Genomic DNA, 21,519 nt, shown 5'->3' with positions numbered 1-21,519 from the left:
CCACTTTGTGAAATGAAGGCTGTCTGGGGACATAGAAGCTGTTTAGTGACATTGCTCTCAACACCCTTTTCCTTGTCATACCACCGAGAGGTTTTCAGGCTTTTTTTTTTTTTTTGTATTAAGTTCTCCCTGTAGATATGGGGCTCTCCCCCTCTTTGGAAGTCCTGATCTTGAGCCAGGGGCATGTGGCCAGACATTGAGGTGTTCTCTCTCATGGAGAGAAATAAGGGAAAACACAAGAGGATTTCCTCACCTACTACCGTGGCTGAAAACCATGCAAATTCAGGTATCATTTACCCAACACTAACTTTCTAGGTGGTGAACACAGCAGAATAATCCCATTAAAAGGCCAAGAGCAGGAAGTGGAGAACTCCATGTCCAATTGAACTTGCAGAAGTTCAAAGCAATTCAATTACCCAGTTGGGAATAAGGCCAGAACACTGGCCTTAACACCTCGAGCACTTGAGAAAATGGCTCTGGACTCTTCAATGATCAGAAGAAATCATTTTTTCCTCTCTGCTACTTACTGTACATGAGTAGGAAGTACTCCAGCATCAGTGAAGAGATCCTTTTCTGCAGAGATCCCTCTCCACATCTCCATTAAAATTCACTTCTTTATCTAATAAGCTCTGCAAAGCTCAAGACACTTACAAAACCAGTTGTGCTTCCAGATATGAGACCTATATTTGATATAATTCTGCATAATATGGATGTGGGCTAGTGCCAAAGTGTTCAGAACAGGATCCCAGGTCTGGTAATTGGTTTAAGAACCATTCTGATAAAGTCACATCAACTGTGGCAAACAGGATGGGGAGAGATGCCAACTTCCCCCTTCTCTGACATATGGCATGTCCTGCTGGTGCAGGGCTGGCAGGGCACTTGTACGCTTATCTTTTATAACACCACCACTTTTGGTCACATAAAACGCACCTTCTTGCTGTCACTGAATGCGATCTTGCACTTTAAATAAAGGTGTGCACAAGGTAAAGTTGCGCAAGTTCAGCTTTCCAGCTGTAGGAAGTTACCCATCAGTATACAGCAAAAAATTGCCTTTCTACAACTAGTTAACCAAACACATTTTAATTATCACAGTGTTTCCATAGCGTGAACTCCTTAGCCTGTGAGTTTTTCCCTTCATGAACATGCGTATAGTACTGGTGAGAGGTGCTATCGGACCACCATGGAAACGTACGTCCTCTGGCTGTCACAAACATACAGCAAGGATCCTTGTTCGTTTTGAGCGGGCTGCTACGTTTCCCTGCTATGTGAGGTCTCTGATCTAGACAGCAAACAAAAATGGATATTCAGCACAACACTGCTTTTTCCAAAGGTGATAGGACTTCCTTACCAAGCAACCTGATATTCAGCACCCTGAGTCACATGAACTATGGCTCCAAATATTTCCCATCAGAACCAGTAACTACAACGGAACTACAGTAACTACAACGGAATTCCACTTCCAGATACCCAGTTTACTTGTTTAGCCATGCTTTACATTGTGTGAGCTTGCTTTTCTCTCCGTACATTTTTGCGAGATCCAAGCACCCAAGCGAAGTTTCGTTCACTCCTTCCCTTTACACATTTCATCCCACTGTTACCCATCTGGGATGCAGCTGGTCCTTACAAGATGCCGGAGATGGAGTTTCTTTCTGAGCTAGAGCTGTTCCACCGCCACAATGGTTGATGTGCATTCACAAAGTGAGCACCACACACCCAAGTTCAGAGGCTAAGACTCCGAGACCCATCAAGCGCAGCTTTAAGACACTGATGGACCTCAGCTGGGACATTTAGGGCAGAACACTCTCTCATCTTCTGAAATTCAATCTTTGCCCTTTTCTGTTCTTACTTATTAAGTGCATCTCCTTTTATTCACAGCCAATTTAAGCGCTTCAGAAATGCCCAAAGCCTTGCACCACATTAAGCAAAGCCGCCTTCAAAACACTAGTTGATGCTATGAATTTTGGGTCCCAGAAGAGGATTAAGGATCTGACTCATCTGAGCCAACATTTATGCTTATCAGTTGCAACTTCAGTATTTTCAGTGGAGTTGTACCAGTTTTCAAGAGGGGGAAAAAAAAATCAGGCCTCAAGTGCTCATCATGTCAACGAACACAGAGCCATCCTTATCCATATGTTAGCATAATTATCTCCTGCACTCTTAGTTCTGATTTTCAAAGAGGACTCTACTCCCATTCATCCTGATTCACAAACAAAATGTAATGCTTGTAATGACTGCTCTCATCCCAGGCAAACGAAAACCTCACTTTGCAGCAAGGAGTGAAATCAGACTACAAGCTGATCTATCGAGGTTAAACGTCACCGGTTCTGTTTATGAATGCAAAACACCGTCTTATGAATGCAGAACACTGCCATACGCTTTCGATCAAAATGGTGACAGTTAATAAGAGCAGCCTGAAACTTCTGAAAATAAATCCAACGTAATCAAATACTCACCGCTACACAAATTACAGAAGGCAAGCTGAGAGCAGAATATCAACATATCATTTCTTCAGGAAGCTTCAAGTTTCCTAGCTAGTTAAAGAGCCCCAAACCCAGACACACTTTTTCTACATAAGCTGTTCTTCCACTCAGCCTTTGATATTCTTTGCTGCTGATAAAATATTTTTTACTGGATGCTGGCACACTGGCAGCAAGCAAACCCTAGCAGTTTTGCCACTAATTCCACTTGGGTGCGTAACTTGCTGTCCTTTATAGTATCCACTTTACATCTTTGGAAAAGGGAGAGAGAACTCGAGATCAACCTTACGAGGGAAAGACAGAATATAAATGCCAATTATTGTCATAATCCAAGTCTTACAAAAGGCACTGACCTCTGACTAAGCATAGGGCTGGCAGCCAGATACTTCTGAATTCTGCTCCAGGTCCAGACTGATTCACACTGACACCTTATCTGTCTAACCCTAACGTTCCCTACTTCCACAATGAGGGCTTCCTGCTATTGTTGCAATTCGGATTCAAGGGCAGAACGAGGGATCAGGAGGACTGACAGACACACAGAAAAGCCCAAGTGGCAGCTGAGCACCGAACCAGGGCCCAAAGCCCAAAACTGTGCCAAGAGCAAAGGAGGAGCTCCTAAATTTGGGAGCCAAAGACCAAACTCCAGACACATTAACTCTGTAACAGAATCAGGACCCGATTCATGTGTTTGAGTTACACAGTTACACAAATCTCTCAACACAGCCAAATACCCTCTGTAACTCACAGGAAGAAACAGAGTTATTGTGGTAAAAAACCATAAAACACCACTACCAACTGAGACATGGGTCTAACCTAGACATGGGCCTACCTAACATGGGCCTACCCAACATGGGCCGAAACTGGCAAATCCTGTATTTTTTGCTGTCAGGGTTACAGGGGTAGAAATAATGTCATCTTCTGTTTCCTGCAGATCTTGACCAGTCCCGTATTAAAAACATGAAAATCTCAGAAATTTTCTGTATCAGGTTTGGTAGTTGGAATATCTGAATACTGGAAACACCTTCCCAGAGACCAAGGGACAAGAAATCAATACTATGCTAATTTTTGAGACTGAGAGCTCAGAGAAAGAGACTGGCCTTCAGACAAGATGAAATGACTTGTTCCAAGGCCCAAAGGCATTCTGCAGGAAGGCAGACCAAGCAACTGGCCAAAACATGAGCACTTTCTCACCACATGAACAGTCATCCTACATGGTCCATCTGTAGCATCAGATATGACAAGGTATAGGACATGCTTTAAAGGATGCCATCACCAGGATTTCCACCACCTCTCTTCCACATGTGAAGAGAAAGAGATGCTCTGAAGTATTACAGGCACCTGTGTTCTCCCTCAGGATGTATCACTAGCAGTAACAATCAACAACTTCCTTATAAGAAAAAATTGTTAGTTCAGAAAACTAAAGTCAAAAAACAGCAAATACCTAAAATTTACCTACCCCTAATTTTGTGTTCAACTACAAAGCAGACTTTTTACCCCACTAGAAAACAGTCCACAAGCATAGTTTTACTGGGATTCAGTCTTAATGAAGACAGACATTATACTTGGAGAACAACTCAGGCATAGATTACCAGCAGCTCCTTGAAGAATATAAACCCCAATGGCAAAAACATGGGCTTTTGTCTACATTTGCTTCCGTATTAGAGTTTTACTTAAAAGCATTTTAAAAAGAAACACACATCCTATTAACGCTCTTAAAGTAACAGACTCTCATGTAGACCAGACCCAAGCTAGGGAGATTTCCTCTTATACGACATAGAGAAGACACAGTTTACATCCTCATAATAAATCCAAATCTTTATGCCCTACTCAGAGCAGGAGGAGAATACCTCAGGACACAAGTCCTGAGGGTGCAGATGCCTGATGGAGGGTGAGCTGACTTCAGAGCACACAACAACAAGAGTGGGTCCCTTCCAGCTGAGGATATTTTATGATTTTAGATCCCTGCAGCAGGGGCTGGTCCTGCTCTTCTCCCCTCCTGCATAGCTTGGGGGAAATCTCCACAAACCTGCTCAGTTCACTAACCCAGCAGGAAAATAAACCCACCGATCAACCCATAGCTACTTTTCTTGTATGGGTAAATGAGCTGATTTAGCCTAGAGAAGGCTCTGATGATTGCCATCACCAACCCAACAGATGGGGATGGGTCAATTTGGCCAAAAACAGAGGAAGGCACACAGGGAACAAGATTTCTTTTAGTCCCTGTTAGATTGGGTTAGCTGCCTGTGAAAGCATGGATTAAGTCATCTGGTTTATCTTAAAAGTAAAACTAAAGGCTCAGACAAGACATTCTTTCAGTTACAGAAGCTTTAAATGTCAACTGAACGTTTCTACAGCCACCAGCTATTTACACTACACCTTGTTGTGACGAGAGATGAAGACAGCAAGTTAGCTGCAGCCTCTTTCACCAAGGTTTAATTAATGTGCTTTGTGTCACATTTCAGGGAAGCTGGACAGTCACCGCAGCTCAGCCGGACGGTGACTTTCCGAGCCGCCATAATCCAATGGCTGTTCTTCAGAGCGTGCCAATTTTGAGATCATTCACATACTTGTTCTTTTCTTTGTGCTGTTTTTCCTAACTGATGACAAGACTTCAGCCCAGTCCTTTTTTTCATCTGCATTACTCACCCTGATTTTCTTTCCACTCAGCAGGCTTTTACTCACTCCCAAAACAGCTCTGTCATTGCTGGCAGTTAGATCCATAAGCACCAGCCTGACAATTCAGGTAAACTTTAAGTGGCAATGCTAAAACTGCCCAGTTCCATCCGAAATCGTATTTTGAGAGAGACCTTGAAACATGCAACATAAATACTGACGGCCAGATCTTACCATTAACACACATTAATTAATCTATATTGTTGTGATCCTGTGAGGTACAATTGCTCCCATTATATTTATGAAGAAACCAATACAGATACACTCGCATTAGTGACAGAAGGACTTAGTTTCAGATAAATAAATAATTATTTTGAGACCAAAATCAAGATTCTCGTGTTCACATCATGCCTCAAATTCCTCTCAAGTACTCACTCTCATCCAACTGGAGATAAAAATTAGGTAGGTGAAATGGTAATTGCAGCCAGCTGCCTACTTTGCTCTTCTGACAGATAATGCTACCCCAGGGTACAGATAACCAAACTACCCTCTAACCATGGCAGTTCTAAGCCTGATTTATTAATGTAAACCAACTTTAATTTCAGCTTGTTTTAAAACCCTGGCCTGAAAATTGAATGCCTCAGACATTGCTTTATAACCTACTTCACCTCTGTTGGAGAGGTGAGCACACAACTGGGGGCAGTTGTTATATCAGCTGTTCCATTTTTACCTTATTCGGTATCTAAGTTAAAACTCTCACACTGCTATTGCTTATTACTTTGAAAAAAACTCTTTCCTGCTCAGAGGGCTGATCAAAACAAATTGCAAACTGCATCTTAGTTCTGATCTTCACCGCAGATTTGGTAGTTCTATTCCTGCTCTATATAGCCCATGCATACTTTTTTTTTTCAACAGTCACTACAAGCAGATACACATGATGGGTCATCATTTCACAATGGATTATAGGCTGGGGGATGTGATACTACCCTGTTTTTCTAATGACTTTCCTTTTTAAAAAGATATCTATAGTTTAATCTGGAAACTTTAAACCGAATTGGGTCATCTTGGGCCACTTCCTCTAATTTAATACTTTCCAACCCCCTCCAAATAGCTTCACCCCAGCTTTCACCCAGTCAGAAATCATTCACCTATACTTATATTGCATTCTTGATGACTGTATTAACTGCACATACACTGGAATCAATCAAAAAAGCAGCTACCTTTCTGATGGGGGTGGCAGCTGATTAACACCGCACGTCAATGTACCACAGTGATTCCAAAAAGCAGCAGAATCATGTGATATCCTACTAAAACTGCACAGGGGCAGAACACACCTAATATCTGGCTAAAGCACGAGAAATTTAGACTATATAATTCATTGCTTGGAAATTTGTTGGAAGTCTGATTCAAAGTTAAGGCTGCTAGATTGTCCTCGTGCTCATACAAAGCACAGAGGAGCTCTAAGATCACTCTGCAGACTCAGAATTACCAGCATAATAAAGATGCACAGGGCAGTGTGGCCTTACCTCCAGATTTCTTTCCTGCTGTGAACTAGATCTTTACGATTTCAAGTGGTGGCTATTTAATACTGAAATCCAACATATTTCCAGCTAAAACAAAGAAGAGGAGGTGACTCAGGGGACTGTCAACAGGGTAAGAAACCACTAGTTTCCAGTGGAAGACTAAGTCACCAGCAACAGAAAATAACTAATTAATGGTTGTGTCAAGAAGCCTGCTTGAAGTACGTTGGTGGTTTAGTTTCCAACATAAACCATTCTTTTGTCAGCTGCTACTCTTTGCTGTGGCTCTACGCAGAAGTCTACAGTTGCATTGCCACTTGCACTATGAATGTCCACATGCTAGCTGAATTATCTTCATCCTTGAAATAACCCATCTGGGACAACTCTGACTGCATCCACGGCAGCCCACTTTCTTGATTCTGTTCTTCAAGACAGGATTTCTCTTTCTAACTCAGTCTGACAGAAGGTACAATCAGAAGCCAAGAGGTCAAAGCACCTCAAGAATCTGATTGCCACTGGACAAGCATTTAGTCATGCCTGTAAGAGGTATGGGGAACACTGATATAGGACTGTTCAGTGAGAGAGATGGATGACAGCACAGTACAGGACAAGCTGCTCCTTTTAGCCTGACAAGCTTCAAACTTTGAATTCATTTGCTTATTTATTGAAGAAAACAGGATGGGTACCAATTACGTTTAAGATTCAGTAAGACACTTAAAAGAACAAACTAATAGGCTCAAATTCAAGCGTGAGATTTAGACAACTTCACTGGGATTCACAATTCAGCAATTGTGGCTTGAACCAACACATTTAATGCTAATGTTAGCTATGCTAGGGTTTTTTGTGCCTTTGCTATACAACTTATAGGGCTTACTCATCTTCTTTCACCAAGTCTGTGGTGGTGCTCAATTCTCTTACACAGCTCTGGTATCCCTCTACTTCGTTCAGGAGATGTATGGAGAACTCCAGCTTTTAATGGTACCCTTTCTCTGATCAAGGCTGAGTTTCTAAGCACTGCATGATTTTCCTTCTCTTTCAGTGACAAAAGTAGAAGTAGAAATAACGTATCAGCCAGACCAAGCAAAGAACTTAATGCTACTGTTTGCTGGTCTAAACGTCAAGCAAATGCCAAACCAGCAGAACTCTCCAGCTTAGCAAACTGCTGATTATCATTGCAACCATTTCACTCCTCTTTCCAGACAAAATAACAGCAAAATATCTCTCAAGATATCTTTCTGTTTTGTTTTTAGCTTGTACTTACACTACTGGAAAAGTTCTGAGCATACTTTACATGGGGATGGGACGTTATAACGCCTCTTGGGGGTCTTCAGTGTTATTCACCATTCTGTAAGACACAAAAGATATAAAAACATTAGATATTTCTGTGAAAAACAAATTGACTTCTTGTTATCTGGCTTACAATTATACAACCAGCTTACAGAGGGCAACCTTCTGGCTGTTTCACCAGGCAGTAGCCCCAAATCAATTCACTTGCAAGTAGGAAAAACAAAGATAGGCTCTGAAGGATTCTTCTCCACCACCCAAATCCACCTTCTGTTGATACTGATGTGTACCAACCACTAAATATAAACACGGTTAAGAAAAATGCTCCCTGGAACCACTGAATTTTCTTCTATCCACTTTCAATTTCTATGTTTTATTCTGTGAACCGTTAAAGCCTCGTCCGCTTTCTTCCCTTTGCCTTCAGTAGAAGCTTTGCCATGGTTTGCAACAGACCCATGTTTTTAAAGCCCGGTAAATAATCCTTTGTACCCAACCACCCTATGGACTACAGTGACTCATGTTACACATGAACGCTTTACAGATCTAAACAAGGCCAACCAGATGAGTATTCTGAACTTGTGTACACCAAACGGATTAAAACCTGGAAATGATGACTCACATTACTCTTGATAATCTGTAACTAATCCAGATCCATACAATCTATATGATCTATATAATCACAGACATATGCTTCAATGCACCTGGAAGATTCCTAAGGAGAAAGTTGATGTCTGGTAGCGTAATCAGTCCACAGACAAAAATTTAAATTACAATTGATTTCTTTCAGCCACAAGTAAATTAATCCGTGCAATCATTTAGCCTTATGACAGTTACCTACCCTTTTAACTCACAAAAGCTATTAAAAGGATTATTTGGCTAACATCCGCAAAGAGCTCAGAAGACAGGTACTATGTTCCGAAAAGGAATGACCTAATAGAAATTTCTTCAGCTATCACTGCTGATGTCTTTCTCCACAAACTAACACAGACTGAAAGTGCTTCGAAAGTCAAACTATTAACCAACGGGAAAGAGAAAGGCTGGGTATTAGATCCAGGCAGATGTGGAAAGATCTAGAGGGAGTATTTACACTTCAGGCTCTGTGTTTACGTGAGCTGGAATAGAAAGCAATTGGGTAGAGAAGCAAGGGGATTTACATGGAATAGTTTACTCTGCTCCAACAAGGGTGTGTCTGCAGTATTAGCACCCAAGCCTCGCGGCTGGACACTCCTTGGCTCTTCTCAGTGTTAAACGTGGTCCAAATGCTACAGCGAGGATCTTCCTTTATCTCACCCAAGGACCTGCTGAAGGCTGTGGGGAAGAACTGCACCTCTTCTAGATGGAGCCCACTGGGCGTACACAGCCTATACCAGGCTCACTAGGTATACGCCGCATTATTTAAATGAGTTTTTGATTTTCTGGTGAAAATCTTTGGAAGTCTCAGAGCAACAAGCTTTTCCAGAAGGGGCAGCAGGCAGCTTCTGGCCACCAGCTTCCACGAGGGCTTTAAATCTTCCCCCCCAGTTGCTCACACCCAGGTTGGCAAAGGCAAGAGCTGGGTGTTTTCAGGGAGGGGAGCCGGCTGCTGCCACTTCCAAACCAATTCATTTGGCCCACATCTAGGTCTCGAGTTGCCTTCTCGCTCTCCAGGAAAAGAGGCTGCCAAGAGCAAGGTCACAGACGAGATGCGTGGTCCCGGCAGACCACAGGTCACGTACCGTGGCCTAGGAGAGGAACCTTGACACGGGAAAACTGATGGATGGAAAAGACAAACACGCAGGTCCCTTGCAGTCTCAGCCACCCTAACCCTTTTAAGGATAGTTCTACACCAAAACACTTCTCGGTTAAATCTGTTAGCAGTATTTAAAACATTTTCCCTGAAGCAGTCACAAAAAAAAAAATATGAGATCATGCAGTTGACTTATTGCCAATTTTTGAGTTTAATACAGAGAACTGTTTTGTTTCCCAAAGAGGAACAAATTAGATTTAAATATATACAAACTTTCTGAAGGTCAGAGAGGCTAGTGATAGAGAACTGGATTCCGCAGAGAAAGATGTGCTTTGAGGGCGAGGAGTGGGGAAGGAGCAGAGAACAAAACCCACAAAGGAAAGAAAAGATCACCTTCCATCATCATGAAACACAGCATTAAACTGGAACACGAGGGGATGAGATATAGAGAGCCAAAGAAAAGGCTGCAGTAACTCAGGTGTGAGATGACAAAGGTAGGACAATGATTTTAGTGAAGCTAATGGAAGGAAAAAAAAAAAAAGGAACAGGCTTCAGATGTTATAAATGAAGAACTATTAGGATCCAGCCCAGATCTGGGATGTGAAAAGAGCAGGGAGAAGGAACTTTTCCAAGATACTCCAGATCTGTGAGTGCAGACAAAAAGGATGGTAGAATTTCAGCAGAAATAAACAAGAGAGAGCTCACAAGAAAATATGAGACATTCTCAATTTGTGCTCCGTTAGAGGTTGAGGTGGCACTATTGCAGTCTGAATGCAATCGTAAATTCTCACAGAAAAGCCAAACCATAAGGCAGGTCAGGGAATCCTCAGGTCTGCCTCGGCAGCTGGAATTGAAAAAGCAAATGAAATTAAAAAAGGAGAAGAAACCAGGGTTTCCTACATCTGCTGCCAGAACAGAAGGGCAGCTATCGGAAAGGGTTACAAACAGTCTTAGGCTCAACGGTGATCTGAAGTTCAGTGCAGAAATACCCCACTCTCCCTGCACCCCTATTAAGGATTAAATAAAACGGTTTTGTGATTTCAGACAGGAAACAATCCCTCACCTATAATTTTAAGGAAAAAAATCAGCCCAAAACAACGTAACTTCCACCACCACCACCACCAAATGATGATTATAAGATCATCGATACTCCTCTTCCTCTTGGTCTACTTTAGCATAAAGCAAAGCACCAAACCAGGCTTAATCCCAGCACAGGTGTCACCACAATCTATGGCTGATATGCAAGCAAGAACGCACAAACCTTTGCCCTTTCCACATTATTCATTAAATACATTATCTGCTAACCCAGGGATAACACACTACCTGTTCCCCTTCCTTCCTGGGGCAGACAATAAAAAAATTCAATATTAATATGGAAATCATGGCCACAGTTGTAGAATCGGTTGTAATGAACAATCTTGTCCCCAGCTTAAGTTGCTATAAAGGCAGCTTAAATTTACAATGGATGAGCCTTCATGGCAATCTGTTTTTCAGATATTAAAAATCTCATTTTCTCGGTGCCAAGGACAAGTGGATGTGTGAAGCAGTGGAGTATCAACTCTGCATTTGTCTCACTTGACATGAAATCATTCTCATTTTAGTTTAGATTTTTAATACATTCTTGGGATCCACTTCAGTTTTCTTCATTTCTCACTGTATGCAATTAGATGTTTTGAAGAACAGTTCACCCTGATCCACCACACTCTGCAGAAGCAAGGAAGTCACTTGGTAAAGATGAGGCTCATATCACTTATTTGGAAAAGAAATTGATTTTCCTTTTTAATTTCTGAGTGAGTCACATAGTAAAAAATAACGGCACCGCTTTGTATTTCACTAATACCTCCCTCAGTAAGTTCTTAAAAAAGGCTTTACAAATAAATTAAGAGCCTTCTGTCCTTGGGAAAGAGAAACATCACCATTTCGTCAAAGTAAAATATGGACAGAGGGGCTTAAATCCTGGCCTTCCAGCCACCCAGGAGAGTATCAGTGGTATCTGCCTGAGGACACAGGCCCCAGACTGTTATGCTACGAGCTACAGACATGCTGAAGAACCAAGTTTCAGCTTGCTTGTAAACCTGGTCGCTGGATGGAGAAGGAAAGGACAAATGACGAGTGCGTATGTGCATTTCTACAAATGTGGGCCGCTTCATTTCAGCCAATTCACCCTCTCTACGCTGAAGCCAATGTAAAGCAACACAAACCTGTTACTGGCTTAATTCATGTCCAAAAGACATCTTTGTCTCAAAGACAGCAAGAGACCAAGGAACCATCACACCCTTTGCAGTTTGTTCTAATGGTTAATCGCCTTCCCCGTTAAAAATTTGTGCCTAATTTCTACTTTGAACGTGTCCGGCTTCAGATGCCAGACAATAGGTTCTGTTAAGCCTTTCTTTGCTAGCTTAGAGTCATTTATTCTTGGGATATGTTCAGACAGGCTATTGTTTATCCAGGCTTTTAAAACTCCAGGTACTGTATTTGTATCAAAACTTAAAATTCATCTGGGTGCGTGTACAAAAGTAGGACTAACGTCCAAAATACTAAAGCTAATCTAGGACTCTCTAGCCCATTTTCCCAAAATAGGCCTATTAGAAAAAAAAAAAAAAAAAAAATGCTCTGCCATGTGACTTGAGGATGTGTTACATTTGTGCCCTGGAAAGCAAGGTTAAGAACCTTCTTTAAGACCTGTCACCTCCCGAGCACGCGCTGTGGCTCGGCAGCATGCAGCATCCACTTTCACGCAGTCGGCGTTGCCTTTTAGGTCTCTAGGGTCAAAGTTATTTAAATATTATTGCTTTAAGTTAGTGCATTCATCTGTATCCTAAGCAAGGTGTTGTGCAGACCCTAAGGAAGGTGCACAAGCAGCCCTGGCCAAGCACCACTGCTAAGCAATGCTGCAGCTTTGGGTTACCTCAAAGTGCAGTTTGCGCAGAGGACGTTGGCTCAGCCACGGGGTAACAAGGCACGAGTTGCCAGGGCAGAGACCTTATCTTAAGGATGTGACCTCCTAATCACAGAAGAGATTGGAAGGGACCTCCAGAGGTCATCCGCAGCCCCGCCGTGCTCAAGCAGTTCTACCTACAGCTGGTGCCCAGCACCACGTCCAGACGGTTTTTTAATATCTCCAAGCAGAGACTCCACCTCCTCTCCGGGCAACCTGTTTCAGTAAATTAGAAAGAGATCAAAGGGAACAAGAGAGCATATTTTCCACAAACAAAAACTACTGAAGAAACTGCTCAGAAGTTACCTCCAATCAAGGGTTTACCGAGCCCTTTACACTACGATGCAGGAAAAAGCATTATTTGGGGATTATGGTGAGGGAATGGAGGAGCATCCTGCCAAGTTTACAGTAAATTTTTTTTGACACGATCCTCTTCTTCCTCAGAACTCTCTAACTGAAGGGAAACCACCAAAACAAGCCTTTTCCCCTTTAGAAAACACATGCCTTGATCTTATGATAAAGAAAGCAACAGTTGGTGCGCTTAAAAAAAAAAGAATGTGAGTAAATCATTGCTTCCACAACATGCCCTGCAGCAAAGCTCCATAAAAACAATTGGCTATTATTTCTCTTCCCTTTTCCCTTCCCAATCCCACACAAAAGAAGCACCCTTAACCAAATGTAGCGGCTTTGCCCAGCGGGCAAGCTGGAAGCCAGGCTCCATTTTGAAGCAGATCCGAAGCTGCTCCTCTCTTCAAAAAGACTGAAGTCACAAAATCGGTTTCCCAACCCCCCCCGAAGGCTTCCAGAAAGTTGGTCTGTATTTCACTGGAAAGGACCCCAAGCTATTCCAGAAGTCCCAGAGATGCATAAAAGGCAATGCAGTCCAAGCAGAAAGACACAATTTAGTATGTTTTTTTCCTCAATGGCAGTTGGAACATGAAATGCTGCCCTCAAGACCCATCTCCAGCAGACCCCAAGTTCTATTTCCATTACTACTCACAAATAAGTTTCAGGACTTCATGTACCAAGCACCTACGCTGTTATATATCCTGAATTTCAGTACATTGTTCCCTCCAACCATGTCAAAAAACTTGCCTGGGACCAGAAGCCAGAATTGAATTAGCCTTGCTGCCTCCAATTACAAGTCGATCCCTAGAGGGGAAGAATGACAGCAAGGCACCCAACTCCTGGCTAACAGCGATAGCTGGCAGCTGCTGCAAAGCCTCAGTGATCAAACAGGTCACTGACCCGCCTAGATCAGTCTGACTGAGCACCAAGATGGACGAGGAAGAGATGGTCAATCGGGGGAGAGAATTTAAGGAGAAGGTGGCTCTCAGGTGAGTGGTTCAGTCCCAAGTCTGACCCTGCAGCCGAGCAGAAGCTGTCACAAAGTCACACCCTGACGGAGAACCAAGATTCAAGGCATTTGCACGCCAACAGTCCAGACTATATCTTGAACTCTTTGGATATGCACACAGTTATACACCTTAATCTGGGGAAAACTGGGGATGGGGGATTGCCAACCTCTCAAATCCAAGCCTGGGCCAACCATACAGTAAGTGAGGGGCTCATTGAAAAGAGATCTCAATTAACGCTAATTACCTTAACCGATTTCTGTAGTAGCAGTGGATATGCCAACTGACATGAGATTCGACATTACCAAGCGGAGTATGTCTGCACAGAGCAAGCAGACCTCTGGTGCAGGACACAAGCAGCAGAGGTGCTCGCACCAAGCAAAGCATCTCCAGGCATGCCCACGTGCAGCCCGTACCTGGGGCTGTGGCCATAATAATGCCTCGGTTCAGCTTCTCACCAGCTGGAACTGTTCAAAGGAATTACTACGCGGTGTGTTGGGGCAGAACTCGACTTTCCCTCTGACCTCCCGAGGTGCCCTAGGGCTGCCAGCTCTGCGAGCACCACGCAGGGTTTGGGCACAGGGGAACACCGCAGCCTGCCCGACTGCAACACGCGGGCAGCACCACGCAGAGCGAGCACACGATGCCCGACAGTGTGTGCTAGGAACAAAAAAGAAACCATTGTTATTATGGCCTCCAGATCTTCCTTTTTAGCAGAATTCCAGAAATTGCGCTTGGCATCAGGTCACTTGACAGAGGGAGATTAATTGCAGGATAGGGGCACAGCAAACCCTTGGCAGGCACAGAAAACTGCCAAGAGCCTACGTGAATACCAAAATGCCCAGTGCAAGATGCCTGGATATTCAGCTGAAGTGAGCTGGGAACCCATGCCCAGCTGCTGACCTAATAAAAGAAACCAGGAGTTTATCTGCTGATCAAACATTTTATTTGATCTCTAGTACCAGGAACAGGCATGGAAGAGAAAATCCCTTAGTTTTGCATTGCTGTACGGCACTGAAAAGCATTAAGGGGAATGTGGTATCACTTAGCAATAACAAGTTCCTACATAAAACTTAGGAGAAGTATTAACTCTTTAAGATGCTCTAGATTTTCATCAGGTCCACCTCTACAGGCATTATCCGCGTGGAGCGGTCGGATCCACTCGCTTCTTCTTGTTTGCATGCTCTGCCAGAAAGCCCGTGGGGCCCTCTCACCCCTGCAGAAGTACACGGTCCAGCAGATGCAAGTGCAATATTTTTCTGCCCAAGGCAAAGCAGGTACACTGGTAGATTTATTCTGTAGACACTACATCTCATTTTGTCCCACTGACTAGTTCAGAAGATACAGAGATGGCTTGGGTCAGCAGACTGGCAGCAACAATGGTGCTCTGGTTATAAGTGTTACGAAAAATTTAAAAAAATGGGGCATTTAGCAATATGCTTTCATAATTTCAGGCTCTGCTGTTTGGAAAAACGTGCTGGATAAGGAACAATACCTGACCATGAAAAGGAGGCTTTTTAGGTGTTTTTCCATGTGGTTGCTTATTGCCTGAACAGCCTGTGAAGGAGAGTAAGTGATCAGCAAGGCACAGGGCCTCAATGCTGCAAGTTCGCCCTGTACAGAAAGCTCCCACACACCAATGCTTCTGTCCAGAAAATAAACAAACTCCTAAGCATCTCACAAAACACTCAAGCAAACCTCAAGTCGATGCCCCAGCAGGACATCCTAACAGCAAGCACCTTTCCTTCCCCTGCCCAGCCCTTTAGCCCAGGCAGCATGCCCCAAATCAAGATCATTTTTTGGCTCAATATTTTTGCAAGGTCCTTCTCCTGCTTAACACGTTCACGGGGATTTATACGAGCGACTGTCTGGAACACTGCTTAACAATGCTAATAGCAGAGTTCCAAGAAATCAGTAGTTTGGCAATTACAAATACGGCAATACACGCTGAAATATGTGCTCATGCTTGCTAAACCTGTAATCCAAGTTCTTTTTTTTTTTTTTTTTTTTTTTTGTTTCCCTCCCCATAATAAGTGGTTTAAATTTAGTTTGAGTGATTCACTCGGCGCAGGTTTACGTGTTTTATTTATTTATTTTTCGCACTTGGGATCCATCTTAGATGACATCGAACAGGAAAAGCCGAGGAGGGAGAGGGACTCTGGCCTTCTAAAGAAAAGTCAGCCCATTAAATGCAGCGCCTGCCCCAATCTTATCATAACTTATTTATCTCCACAACTTGGCAACTTCCTCCTACGAAAACCAGTAGATACAGGGTGGACACTTACCCAGTGGGTATTCTAGAGCTTCTTTCACTCTAGGCTGAGCACAGGCTAAAAAAGATCCATTCTCTGTGGTCTGAAGGCATCCCATCCCAAGACTGCTCTGGCATCACGATCCAAGTAGAGGAACGTGCGCTGCTCCCACCCCAGCTGAGCAGCACCTTTGCCTTGCGCTAGCCAGCCTTGGGGGCAAGGAGCATGGACACATTCGTGCATTTTTGCCTAAAAACTCAATCAGAACACCGGGGATTTTGTAAGTCTCCATTTATGACCTCATCCCTAACTTCGGGGACTTCAGGAACTCGTGATCTTCGCTGCAGACGGAGGAATTAAGCCAGGTTTGGGCAGGCTGCACTGACCAGCGAGCAGCACGGGGGGAAAATGGGGCTGCTTAGCCTCCATCCTCTTCCTCCTGCCAAAACTAAGCCATACAAGCAGCAGAAAGCTTTGCCTACAGATGCCCAACTCCGGCAGGTGGCTTGTGACGCACACAAGGTAACGGGGAAAGAGGTAGGCAGAAGAGCAGATGACACGGGAAGCTTTGGGACAGCACCACGCGACTGTTACAGCAAAACCTGGCTAAATATATCTGCAGCGCAAAGTAGGTGGGTCAGAACATACCTCCAAGAGAAATCCGTATTTGGAACCGCAGCCCAAGTGGCAAGCTATACGTTCAAAGGAGGCATAAACACGAGCAGAAGGGCTTTAAGCAAGAGCACTTGAAGGATTTGGAGTGTCTCTCCTCCCCACCCCCCCCATATATATTCAGACAAAAGCACAAAGCAAGCCTGCAACGTGAAATAGCCCTTAGGAAAGAGGCCAGAAAACCAAACCTGCACACAGAGGTGAACTGACATCCACGGTCTCAAAAGAAATTATTTAGCAAGCTTGGAACCAAAATTGAGACCGAGCTCTACAGCCTAGAGCCCTAAAGCAGAATGCTAATCCCAAAGTCAAGAATCTAAATACCACGAGGACAAGGAGTGGAAAAGTTTATTACGGAGAATCCTGAAAAACTGATGAATTTTGTCGGGCTGCGATAGCGTTCTGCTGAATTCTCTCAGAGCAGGAGCTCTCCTAGAGCTTCAGCTGTGGGAATGCATTGGAAGTGTTGATAAAAGCCAAAATTGCAGAACATTTAGAAATGCATAATTTAGTAGAGGACATTCTGTACAGATTCATAAAAGGAAGGTCATGCCTGACAAATCTGCTGAAATCCTTTTTATTATACGACCAAATCGTTAGGTTAGACAAGAGTGAAACAGTGGACATAAGTTATCAGTATCTCAGGAAAGCATTTGATTTTGTACCACTCAGGCTGATTTACAAAGTCATAAAACATCATCCGGGGAAAAGGAACTGAAATGGATTAAAGCAGGTTTTAGGGACAGGAACAAAAGCAACCCAGCGAGCAGGAGGAGCCTGAAAGAGAGAGGTGTAAAGGTCAGACAGTTGCTAAACACATTGAAATGGGCTCCAAGAATGGTAAAACCTTTAGAGGCAAGAACACAAGTCTGGTGACAGAACTAGGGAAGAGTGTTACTACAGGTTGGGAAATGAGAGGGAAACCGGGGGTAAGACGGATGAGCAGGGTCTGCCGCTCGACCAAAGGACACGAGGGGTGCTGCACCAACCTGTGGGATTCGCTGGCACTAGAGGCGACGTGGGAAAGGACCTGCTGGCTGTGAGTCTGCCTTCCTTTCCAAGGGGATGCCACAATTTTATGGCCATTAATAAAATCTGCAGCCATGCATGTTGTGGTAATGATATGGGTAATTAAATCCGAAGCTTCTGGGAATTAAGCTGATAGCCTGAAAGGGTCAAAAAGAAAACTCCCTCTTGTACTTAATCAGACGGATAGCTCTGCAAGCTGGATAGGTGCAGTAATTGTCCCATACTGACCCCGGTTTGATACCCAATGCTACATTAAATGGACCTCTATATAGACCCAGCTTGACTCTCCAGAAATATTACTAAGATTTCATGTTGGACACACCAAGAGACACAGTCCTCTTGAACCTCCATGAAACCTGTTCAGTTTGGTTCCTGTATAGCTCGTTTCAGACAAAATCCCTTCCAGTTATTCTTAGATTTTGGGTGTTGGGAACATCATCACCCAAAAACTGCCATTTACTCCCATCTCTGGTAGACTCGAGATGAGCTCTGGGCCTTGATGATGATGATGCAAGAAGTTTTTATCCTTGCCTTATCTTTCCTAAGAGAGCAGCGACTCTTTCCAGTGCCCTCGTGAGCTGGGGTGATCTCCTCCCCAGCTAACTGAGCCGCGGCAACGCACTCCTCGGCTCAAGGTGACCCGTGGTAGAGATGAGAAGAGGAGGCACATCTCCTGATCCCTCCACTTGTGCCCTCAATACCAGAGCATCGTGCTGCTGCCGCCACCTGTGGGGACGGTCTTTCAGCCTTTAAGGCTGTCAAAACCCAGCGTCTTTTCTAAGCAGCAAAATTCACTTTAAATAAACTTCAGTTTAAAAAAAAAAAAAAAGTTACGGGAGAACAGGTGGACTCCTGTGACACCAGAGCTCTTCAATGCACAAAGCATCTCTCATCTCCCTGTTCTACACGGCACCTTTAAATATTCTTCCACATAAAGGCATGATATGCAAGAGCAAAAGAATAACTGAGAAACCAGTAATCCCTAACAGATCAACTGTGCTTTATCTACACAGATTCCGCTTTCATAAAAGCACAGAGGAAAGAGGGGGGGAAAAAAAAGGAAGAGTACATTCATATTGTTTTCTGAAGCTTAAAATAACCACAAAGTGAGAAAAATCAAAGCTGTTCCATAGAACAACTAGAAAAAAAAAAAGTCTCGCTGAGCATTTGAGAAAAGACAGCAAATGGCAGAAGAAGGAATTAGAGACTTTGAGAGTGCTGTGGTCACCATGCTTAGATCCTAAATTTGGTCTGTGCTGAAACCAGTGTGGTTTAAATGGGAAGCATCTGCTAGAATGTATGTGCCCCACATGTAATTATAGCTGTCGCTGGCAGCAAAGACCATGGTTATGGCTACCATTACATACTCCATTTTCACTTGCTAACTTCTCTGAAAACTTTCTTCAAATCTAATGCTGCTTCTTGCAGAATCTTGCTAACGGTGAGGCAGAAGGCAAGGGGACAGGAAGAATTAGAAGAAAACATCATCCATACTGAAGACAGGCCGAGTTGCCATCAGATCATTCTCGTAGTTGATTGATCATAGAGCTTTTCCTTTTGCAGAAATAAGCAGAAAATGCTTTATCTGCTGGAGCTGGTTTCGAACCAAACAACATCGGTGCTTGGTCTTCACGCAGGGTCCAGGTCTGACACTTGGGGAAGCAGCAAGGAAGTGCCCGAAACTAGAGCAAAACTTTCATTTATCCTCACATTCAGACATTTCACCTTTTCCAAAGCGTTAATCTGCATCCTTTTGCTCCCCAGACAAACCAACGCCTCGTCCAGGGTTTGTGTGAGCCCTTTTTTCTCCACCTGCTGCACCGACAAAACCCACGACCACCCCCCTACCCAAACACAGCTTGTTTTCCAAAACCCCTATGCACGAGCATTTTCTTGGAGCTGTTTTCCTGAGCTGAGCTCCCTACCCTTTCACGCAGGCAAGTGGCCTTAAGGTAGCCGCTTGCTCCTTTCCAAAGGGGTCAGGCACCTACCAGCTCCAACAGCAGTTCAAAGGAGATCGTCTCAGAGCAAGGCTGACTTGCCTTCAAAGCTGCAGACCACTCTGTTGCGCACTGATAACACGATGAACAAAAACCATCTGAAGAATTATTCCAGCCCTGGCTTTAGTAATTTCTAGACGTGCCTTCCTGTTACTCTGGCTCCGTGCTACACAAAGGATGTTCAAAGATTGGGGAAGATTCTCTGTAAGTCACCATTCAGGCTTCCAGAGGTTCTCTCTCTATTTCTAAATATTTTTATCCAAACGCTTGATATAGTTTGTTTGGGTTTAAAATAAAGTCCATTCACCTCGTTCCATTCAGCCTGACCACTCAAAAAGGAGCTGTTGGGGAAAAAAAAAAAAAAAAAACCAAACAGGACCCTCACAGTTCCCCACACACACATAATCCAGGTGTGAATTAAAGTTAAGATGGTCGCCAATTAAAAAAAGTCCTAAGACTTTCTGTGGGGTGGATGCACGCTTCTGTCCTCTCTGTTGCAGCTGCTGTGGTACAGGAGAAGCTGTAGCAGTCCTCCCTCAGCACCCTTTGGGAGGCACAGCTTTCCTGCTGCCCTTAGCGAAGGGCTGCTGCAACACATCGCTAACGAGTTTCTACCAGCAATAATTGAAAAAGGTCTGAGATTTCTGCTGTGTACTGGTGACACCAGCAACTCGCAGTGCCAGCGGTAAGCTGCTGTTTTAATTTAGCCCTATTATACATGCTACGAGCCTACAGCTTTAAGAACAAGGCCAGAAGAAAGGCTTTTTAATTCATTCATTCATTGGATTCTGATTGTGAACTTGTAGATGAGATTCCTCGCCTTCCCAAAGCATGCGTATGTTGCTCAGGGAAATTCAGCCCACTCAAAGGCATACATACCAAAAAGCAGAGGTGAATTAATGCGAAGTATTTCCTATAAAGGCTTCTAGGCCTATCACGCTCCTCATCTTACCCTTCTGCTTTGAGCTGGGTGGGTAATGTCTTGCAACGTTTCTCTCCCCATTTGAGAACTGAAAGTTTTGAAGTTACTCAACAGAAGCATCCAAGTTTGGAAATTGGACCTCCACCAGAGGACTGGAGGATACATAAATCAACACATCAGTCCTAAAATATAAAAGCTACCGTTTAATGCAACATGCCAAAAATAAAATGTGAGTTCCTCTAGACAGTCTGCAACAAGCAATTATCTAAAAAACAATTTTTCACAAAGTTCTGCACATTCTTGCTGACTAACAATTCTGGTGCCAAGCACAGGAGACAGTGGGATGAGAGTTTTTTTTTTCTTTTTACAGTTAGTTCTAGGAATATTATCCAAAATACTGACTTACATAAAAGGGGCACTTTTAACTTCATCTATTGCTTAAATCTTTATAATTCTTTACATCCAGTTGGTAACGTATTGGCAGACTCACCAGATACATAAATCTCTGCTCCCATCCACACGAATACTGTTTGTTAAGCCAGTTTAATGCCCCACTTAAACACGGCTTACCAGTGAAAACAGAGCTAAATTCCCATAATTGAGGTTAGTCATAACTTAAAGCACTCCTGGAATACTTTCCAAAGTGGCAGCAATAAGACTGCTGCAAGATCCTCTAGAGAAGAAAGCAGAACAGCAGTCTCTGAAGCTGTTTAGAGACCACGGACTCCATT

General features: G+C 43.5%; 1 protein-coding gene across 21 annotated transcripts in view; it reads right to left on the bottom strand.

Annotated features, from left to right (window-relative positions):
* The window catches only part of HMBOX1 (homeobox containing 1), a 107,722-nt gene that overhangs the window by 57,634 nt on the left and 28,569 nt on the right, over positions 1 to 21,519 (bottom strand). For 16 of the 21 annotated variants that reach the window (XM_040550547.1, XM_040550562.1, XM_040550552.1 and 13 more), the window contains one exon: positions 7,872 to 7,955. In XM_040550547.1, the coding sequence (XP_040406481.1) occupies positions 7,872 to 7,894 (23 nt within the window). In that variant the 5' untranslated portion in view covers positions 7,895 to 7,955. Of the gene's footprint in view, positions 1 to 1,348; positions 1,526 to 6,616; positions 6,701 to 7,871; positions 7,956 to 12,528; positions 12,777 to 21,519 lie in introns of those variants that run through there. The other 5 variants (XM_040550553.1, XM_040550542.1, XM_040550556.1 and 2 more) reach the window with 5 other exon arrangements.

The sequence above is a fragment of the Cygnus olor genome, chromosome 3 (assembly GCF_009769625.2).
Source record: "Cygnus olor isolate bCygOlo1 chromosome 3, bCygOlo1.pri.v2, whole genome shotgun sequence".
Taxonomy (NCBI): domain Eukaryota; kingdom Metazoa; phylum Chordata; class Aves; order Anseriformes; family Anatidae; genus Cygnus; species Cygnus olor.
The sequence above is the reverse complement of the archived record's forward strand: the minus strand, read 5'-3'. Positions and strand labels throughout refer to the sequence as shown.